Source organism: Mytilus californianus, unplaced genomic scaffold, assembly GCF_021869535.1.
Source record: "Mytilus californianus isolate M0D057914Y unplaced genomic scaffold, xbMytCali1.0.p SCAF_28, whole genome shotgun sequence".
NCBI classification, from domain to species: domain Eukaryota; kingdom Metazoa; phylum Mollusca; class Bivalvia; order Mytilida; family Mytilidae; genus Mytilus; species Mytilus californianus.
In genome coordinates this window covers 2,009,407-2,018,398 of record NW_026262677.1, presented here as the reverse complement: position 1 = coordinate 2,018,398, position 8,992 = coordinate 2,009,407, and the positions used below count along the sequence as shown (strand labels likewise).

Below are 8,992 nucleotides of genomic sequence, written 5' to 3'. Positions count from 1 at the left end.
TACCAATGATGTCATAGGGTTTGACAATATATATGTACCAATCTGCTATGTTTGATGTTTTATCACTGGAAAATTCGTATCGAATAGCACGGAAGTATCATAGTGATGTCAAAGGTGGAGCAGGAACTGTTAACCTTTCGGCGCATATGATGATACGCATAAATTTGTATTATCCTACATTTGGCCAAGTTTTTAGATAATTAAATTACCAATTTCTGGCAGTGTATAAATTTGGTGAAGTCATATGATTATAATATACAAGAGTGCATACGCTGAAATGTCTCGCCTTCTTTACTAATCATTGATATTATGTTGATAGTCCTAAATATAAAGCTTTACTACAACTATCACATAAACTTAACATGATCCAAGAAAATGAGGTCAAGGTCATATAAACTAAACAAGAAATACATGTACACCTTACAATCATTCAATACACTAAATATAGTTGACCTATTGCTAACAGTATCTGAGAAAATGGCCTAATCACGTAAAGAGTAAAATAACAAAAATACCGAACTCCAAGGAAATTTCAAACTGGAAAGTCCCTATTCAAATGGCTAAATCAAAAGCTGAAACACATCAAATAAGAAACAGACTTAACCCAGAAAACTAAACATTGACAAATGAACTATGAAAATGAGGTCAAGGTCATATGAATCATGTCAGGCAGACATGTACAGCTTACAATTCTTCCATACAACAAACATAGTTGACTTATTGCTTATAGTTTAAGAAAAACAGACCAAAACACAAAAACTTTACACTGAGCAATGAACCGTGACAATGAGGTCAAGGTCAAATAAAACTATGAACCTGACATGTACATCATAAAATATTTCAATACACCAAATATAGTTGACCTATTGCATATAGTATTAGAAAAAAAGACCAAAACTCAAAAACTTAACTTTGACCACTGAACCATGAAAATGAGGTCAAGGTCAGATGACACCTGCCAACTAGACATGTACACCTTACAATCATTCCATACACCAAATATAGTAGACCTATTGCATACAGTATAAGAAAATTAAACCAAAACACAAAAACTTAACTATAACCACTGAACCATGAAAATGAGGTAAAGGTCAGATGACACCTGCCAGTTGAACATGTACACCTTACAGTCCTTCCATACACCGAATATACTAGACCTTTTGCCTATAGTATCTGAGATATGGACTTGACCACCAAAACGTTACCTTGTTCACTGATCCATGAAATGAGGTCGAGGTGAAGTGAAAACTGTCTGACGCGCATGAGGACCTTGCAAGGTACGCACATACCAAATATAGTTATCCTATTACTCATAATAAGAGAGAATATACATTACAAAAAATCTTAACTTTTTTTTCAAGTAGTCACTGAACCATGAAAATGAGGTCAAGGACAATGGACATGTGACAGACGGAAACTTCGTAACATGAGGCATCTATATACAAAGTATGAAGCATCCAGGTCTTCCACCTTCTAAATATAAAGCTTTTAAGAAGTTAGCTAACGCCGCCGCCGTAGCCGTCGCCGCCGCCGGATCACTATCCCTATGTCGAGCTTTCTGCAACAAAAATTGCAGGCTCGACATAAACCAGTGTTACTGATGAGTATTTTTCAGTAAAGTTTATTTGTGGAGTGTTTTTTGCGTCTTCGTCTATTTTTCTTTTTTGTCATGATGTTGTTTGATTTTTTTTGGATCAGTTCTTTTTGTGATTGCCTCCCTGGTATATCCTGTACTTTACCATTACATTATGCTAATATAAAAACAGCACAAAAGCGCTTACCGTAATTGAACTATTTACATTATTAATGGCGACACTGATTTCTATTCCAACTAATACATACTATTAGTTAAAATGATATGATACTTCAACAAGTAGTCAAAATTATACATTAATTAAACAATTTATCGATAATGTTTTGTCATTTATTTGAAAAACAAACTACATAAAATGAAGATACCATTTTTATGACCAATGACTGGTGAAGAATGTTAGTGAAGTTTATTTGGCTAACGATTGTTTGTCTTTCTTTTATTGACATATTTACAAATTACTTTTTAAAGGAAAAGATTATACATTCATACGATATCGAATGTCTCAACGAAACAGGGTGTACAGTTTGCGAAATTTTCAAATGAAAATATTTTGTTAGCGGCATATGTTTTGACTAAATATGATGAACACATATTAATTTTTAGTTTAAATATAAATGGCATTAAAAAAAAGATAAATGGTGATATATTCATGGTTCTTAATCGCAAAAGTTGTAGTATAACTTGAACTGGTGACAATCTTTCAAAAATCTTTAAAGACCTGAATTTATTGATGTCTTATTCTAGTAAACCATGCTTAATAACTGATCTTTTATTTTGATGAAGATTTATATAATGCAGTTGCTTTCAAGTTGGTATTCCTTTCCTTTATTGTTTTCCCTTTTCTTTAATTTGCATACTGCGTTAGTCAAATCCGTACAATTTTACCTTTAAAACTTTTTTTTAATTTGTTTAACCAATATATCATGTTAGTATGTAGGCGTTGCAACAAGAACAACAATATTGGCTATCGCACAAATTTTTCTCTTAAATAATTTGCACAGGATGGAGCCACACGTTTCAAAGCAACAACAAGGGAGTAAACTGTTTTTACACTTGAATTAGCTTTCCATTTACGTAATATGTCATAAGTCTGATCAAACATGTTTCTTGAATATTCGACCATTGATTCTTGTAATTCATTAAAGCTGAGTCCTAGTTCAATGCCCAACTGGATAGCACGATTTCCGATGCGTTGTGCTACCTCCTTCAATACATCGTCGCTTGGTATGTCATGCAGCGAGTCTGCCACATCTAGAACAAATAAAACTTGATTAAAAAGTTAACACTTTGTTGATCATAAGTAAGAGACACGAGAAGTTAAAAATGTTCAAACGCGTCAATTAATTATAAACACATCAACAAAGAAAAAGTCACAAGGGAAAATTGTTGATTCCAAACGAAGTGAGAACATTTACGACGGCAGAGTAGTCGTCTTTTTCTGTACATGCATCGTCCAATATTAAAACCAAACCTCGGTCAAAATATTAGTATATGTAAGATAATCGGCAATTCTTTTGTCTTAAGAAGATGGACCGGTAAAACGTATCTCGGTAAATGTGACACATCGTATCACTGCAGGGTTGTGCATTATCATGATAGTATTTATTCTTTTATCAATTTGTATCAATCTAAAACGAAAACATGTATGCAAGCATTATCATGATAGTATTTATTCTTTTATCAATTTGTATCAAACTAAAACAAAAACATGTATGTAAGCACTTCTTATACAAGAAAGATTTACCCTAATGCATGAAACAAAAAGGATATGATCGTCTAAAAAAATGTATCAGAAGTGAAATATGCATATTCTATTACCAGTTAATGCATGTGTTTAACAAGCAGCTTTATCAATAACATTCGGAAATGTATATTATGTATTTACATTTTACCGGTTAGTTAATAAGCATTTTTTAAGAATCTTAAAACATTTGAATGTTTTTATTTATGTTTGAGGACATTTTTTTTTAATGTAATTTGTTTCTTATCTTTCTTACTGGAAAGAGTACAGGTGTCCCTGATACCACCATATACTAAACGGATCATTTTGTCTTTGAAATATTTTTCAATGGATGAAAGCAACCAGCAATCAATCATTAACTGAGAAACACTTTTAAGAGAACCCAACAATCGCAATGCATGCTTTTATAGATGAAATACATGATGCGCTTGAAGGAAAGATTCTAGGTATTGAGGCTTTATTGGTTTACCTTTACAAATTGTGACTTGGATGGAGAGTTGCCTCATTGGGACTCATACCACATTTTCTTATATCTATTGACGTTGTTTATTATGTTCTTTTAATTTGTCCTTGTGTTTTTTTAACCTTTACTGTTTACTCTATTCTTTAGCGTGGTTCAGTATTCATATGCTTTGTCTATAGAGGAACTTTGTGTCATTGTGTTTTTCTTTGTATACATATTTCTTTGTTCTTATAGTGATTAAGATTATAACATAATTTTGACTGCTTTACTCCAATTTTTGACACTTTTACCCTTTCTGTCTGTTTGTTTTGCTCACACATTGCTGTCATTATAATGGAATTCTATTTGACTATCATACAAGGGAGAGGTTTAATCGACAATTTGTTTATATGAGGAAAGGCCTGTATCAAGTCAGGAATATGACAGTTGTTTTTCATTTGTTTGACGTGATTCAGTTTTGGATTTTGCCTTTTGATAAAGGACTTTCCATTTTGAATCTGCCTTACTGGTCAATCAACTCGTTATGGCGTCCGTGAAAAAATCGTAAGGATGATTTCAACTTCACGACTTGTAACTCCTGGTCTAGAAGCTTCCATCAAATAAATCATGATTGGAAACGCAAGCTCTGGAATATTGTATCATCGGGGATATATATACTCCATATGCAGGCACTTCTGGAATGATTGCTACATAGACACAATGATAGAAATAGAAACTTCACATCTGGAAACTGAAATCATCCCTTTTGTCGTAAAGTTATATTCCCAAATAGTAAAATAACAAACATACCGAACTCCAAGGAAAATTCAAAATTTAAGTTCCTTATAAAGTGGCTAAATCGAAACACATCAAACGAATATAAAACAAATGTACTGAACCGCATTGTCACTTTCTAAATGTAAGTCAAGATATTAAACAGATTTTTCAACTGATTTTTACAGTTCGTTCTTATGTTGTTCTTTTACATCACTGTCCCAGGTTAGGTGGAGGGTTGGGATCCCGCTAACATGGTTAACCCATCCACCTTATGTATGCATGTACCTGTCCCACGTCAGGCATCACACCACAGTTAGGTGTGTAGTTTCGCATTTTGGCCCCTGTGGATTTTTCAAATATGAGAGCTAGTGTGCAATAAATTGTACAAAAACATGAGGCGAATAACACCCATTTTTTATTTGATCATTGGGTAAAGTAATATCAACAGTTTCAGAAAAGTTATCACTTAAAGACATTGAAATTCTAATTTGAACCAAATGTTGGGAGAAAATGTGACATTTTCATCTCCCTTTTTGCAATATTTTATGGAAAATAAATGCAAAATGTGGCCATGGATTCACAAAAAAGGAATTATATATTTAACTTTTGAAAATCAAATCTATGAAAGATACTGATTACATACATATGCACATATATGACACAAACAGTTGGCTTAATGTATTAGAAAGCCAGGAGTAGAAGATTATTAAACATTTTGTGGTTCAATTTTAATTTTATTTTCTAACAGTGGAGTGCTACCTTATGGCACACCAGAAAGCACAGAAATACACTTTTTAAGATAAATTTTACCACAAATCTTTTGTTTCTGTTAGGTTCTTATTTTAGTTCTGAAGGGAAAAAATCTGCTAGGATGGCAAAACATTTTAATCTTATTGTTTACTGTCCCAAGCAACCAAATATACACATTTTGACACTAAGACATGTTTTGGTCTTAAATTTGTACTCTATTAGCTTCGCCCTTGTAACCAAAGATTGCGCTTTATATGATAGCCTCAGAATGTATCGCTTTATATTTTTGCATGCGAATAAGTCAAATAAACATTTTTAGCAGGATTTTATATTTATAATTTGGCATGAATTAAATTTAGATATGCCAGTGCTGTTAGAAATTTATACCCTAATTGAGAGTTTCGAAACCAGGGTTTTGTATGCTTTTTACAGCAAAACTGACCTATAAGTGCTTTCAAATACCTAAAAATTGTACACTTTTTCCTCTTTTAAGGTAATTTTATGATTTCAAACAGAAAACAGGGAAAGGTTTTGAAATTTATCCCAAAAATGAGACAGACTTGAGGTTTTACACTTTGATCAAGCATTTTTTTTTATTAGCTTTTGTCGCGTTTCAAAATCAATTGCTAACCTTCATAAAATCTTTATTACTGAAACAATTTCAAAAACTAAGGTACCACTTTAATCGTTACAGTTAGTAGAACGCAGACAATTTATTAAAATGTGAGGCAGGGGGAAAAATTTCATATTGAGGTAGCACACCACAGTTAGGTGTGTAGGTTAGCATTTTGGCCACTGTGGATTTTTCAAATATGAGAGCTAGTGCGCAATAAAATTCATTTTTGGATAGCTGAAGATTAAACTAGTCTTCGTAGTGGGTTTATAGGAACATCAAGATAATGTTATGTATGTAATACGGGCTGTTTTCTGTATGACAGTCCGTATTTTGATATCCATACCAAACATTGGTCCGGCAATTATTATTCTTTTTTTTCCAACGTTTTGTCGCACGAACTTTGTGATTAATTTTACGAAAAGACGCCAATTTTTTATTTGATCATTTGGTAAAGTAATGTCAACAGTTTCCGAAAAGGTATCACTATACAAGTCAGGAATATGACAGTTGTTGTCCATTCGTTTGATGTGTTTGTGCTTTTGATATTGCCATTTGATTAGGGACTTTCCGTTTTGAGTTTTCCTCGGAGTTCAGTATTTTTGTGATGTAACTTTTTAAAGGCATTGAAATTCTAGTTAGAACCAAATTTTGATGAAAATGTGCCATTTTCATCCCCCTTTTTGCAATATTTTGTGGTAAATAATGCAGAATGTTGCCATGGATAAAAACAAAAAAGAAGGTAGGCAGATCCTGCTCCATATGTGGCACATGTTTGTTTAGTAAACGATCTATGAATGAGAGGCAACATAATCTATCAATGTTAAAATTTCCCCATTTCATCATGCATTCAAAAATTAAGATAAAAAGAAAGAGTGAAAATTGATAAAGCGTCATTGCTGGTGGACTATCATTTTCCGAGGGTACAATCCGCCCATAATCCAAGGTTCAATTCTGTAAAAAAACTAAATATGCGTTTTGTATTTTAATCAAAGGCAGTTTTTTTTTGTATTTTTGATTTTAAAAGAGAGGCAAAAGATACCAGAGGGACATTAAAACTCATAAGTCGAGCCGAGGCTAAAAAAGATAAAAAGACAAACAGACAGAGAATAGTACAAAACATAACATAGAAAACTAAAGACTAAGCAACACGAACCCCACCAAAAACTGGTAGTGATCTCAGGTGCTCCAGAAGTGTAAGCAGGTTCTGATCCACATTTGACACCCGTCGTGTTACTCATGTTAGTACAAACACGGTAATAAGTCTAATTGGGTAGGTTACATTCGGGAAAAGGGGACGACATTAGGAATATATCCGTTGCGTTTAAACATAAAGTACAACAAAAAATCCGAAATCCAAGGTAAATTCATAAAAACTGACAAACTTAAACGTTATCAACCAATGAAACATGTGGAAAACAGCTGTCATATTCCTGACTTGGTACACATATTTTCTGAAAAAATTAAACCTTATCCATGACTTTTTTAAAAAATATTACACAAGTATTTTTGTTCCTTGATAGGTGATGTAAAGCATAAGCTGGTAAAGCTGCATGTTAGGTGGTTAAATTCAAGTCTTTCATATGATTACTGACTGGGGTTTTATGTTTGTTGACTAATGCTAAAACTTTGAAAAACACAGATAAAACAGATACATGCGCGTTTCGTCTACAAAAGACTCACAATGAAACTAGTATGTTTTTTTTTATGTATTTCTTGAATGTATCTTATTACCTTTATATTTGAAAACGTTTTCTTTCTACTAATCGATTAGAGTAGTGAGATTGCGAAGACTAAGATTATTCAATGGAAAATATAAGGAGCAATTATTGATGATACATCTGGTATGCACGATCTAGTTAACGATATGTAAAGTTGTCAAAAGAACAGTTGAGTTTTATGGATTTCTTATTACAAGCGTTTTTAATACCTACGATTCATCAATGGAGTTCAAATCACAACAATTGGAAAGGAAATTGAAAACTAAATCGATTACCATCTCATGCAAGTATTCTGAAAGTGCTGCGGAAGGAGGTGTTTTTTTTTATAAACCTAAAAATCAACGATGAATGAAATAAAGTCAAAGAACAAAAATACCGAACTCCAATGAAAATTCTAATACCTTAAAAAATGGCACAATCATGACAATCAAAAGCTGAAACACATCAAACGAATGGAAAACAATTGTCATATTCCTGACATGGTACAAGCATTACCTTATGAAGAAAATGGTGAATCTTACCTTTTTTTATAGCTAGCTAAACCTTTCACTTGTTTGACAGTTGCATAAAATTCCATAATATTGACAGCGATGTGTGAACAAAACAAACAGACATATAATAGGTAAAAATGTCAAAAATAGGGGTACAGCAGTCATCATTGTGTTATAATCTGAATCACTATATAAAGTGTAAATTTAAATAAAATGAACGTATCAGTAATATGTTCAGTCAACAGAAAAGTGCTGACCAATAAGCTTAATTTGTCAAAAGAGATACCTAACAAAGGATAGAATCACATTTCACTTGAACTTCGTTATAGACAATGACAAAACGAAAAATAAAGCTTATATAAAATGTAATCATATTTACCATGTAATGTTGTGTCTTCTCTGAAAATCTGAAAATAAATAATTAGAAGACGGTAAAAAGGGAAGAAACATTTGTAAGCAAATTTTTACACGATACATGATTTGCGTAATATAAATCTGTCACTATTTGTTCTTTTGAAAAATTAATAATTACTTTTTACATGAAATCGTGTTTGTCTGATTACAATTATTTGTAATATATCAGTCTTTTCAGTTAAGTGAAACTGACAAAGGGTATATATTCATATAGTTATTGTCTCGCCTGCGACAAAAGTTGCAGAATGATGCGTAAGTTAAGTACTACAATCCGGCGGTAGCGCCGGCAATGTAAATCATTTGTATATAGCTTTATATTTCAGATGATTTAAGATATCGATGCTTCAGACTTCAATGTTTAGTTTCTGTAAATAATAATATGTCGACTCTATTTGGTGTGATTGTAAGTGTACATGTCTGGCTGGGATTTTAATGGTTCATTGGCAAAC

At 32.5% G+C, this 8,992-nt stretch overlaps 1 protein-coding gene across 6 annotated transcripts in view; it reads right to left on the bottom strand.

The window, feature by feature from the left end:
• Nucleotides 1-1,910: 1,910 nt before the first annotated feature.
• Nucleotides 1,911-8,992, bottom strand: part of LOC127732814 (uncharacterized) — a 55,693-nt gene continuing 48,611 nt past the window's right edge. For 5 of the 6 annotated variants that reach the window (XM_052241983.1, XM_052241985.1, XM_052241986.1 and 2 more), the window contains exons 5-6: nt 8,509-8,536; nt 1,911-2,845 (exon numbers count right to left, since the gene is read on the bottom strand). In XM_052241983.1, the coding sequence (XP_052097943.1) occupies nt 2,559-2,845; nt 8,509-8,536 (315 nt within the window). In that variant the 3' untranslated portion in view covers nt 1,911-2,558. The remainder of the gene's footprint in view (nt 2,846-8,508; nt 8,537-8,992) is intronic. The other variant, XM_052241982.1, reaches the window with a different exon arrangement.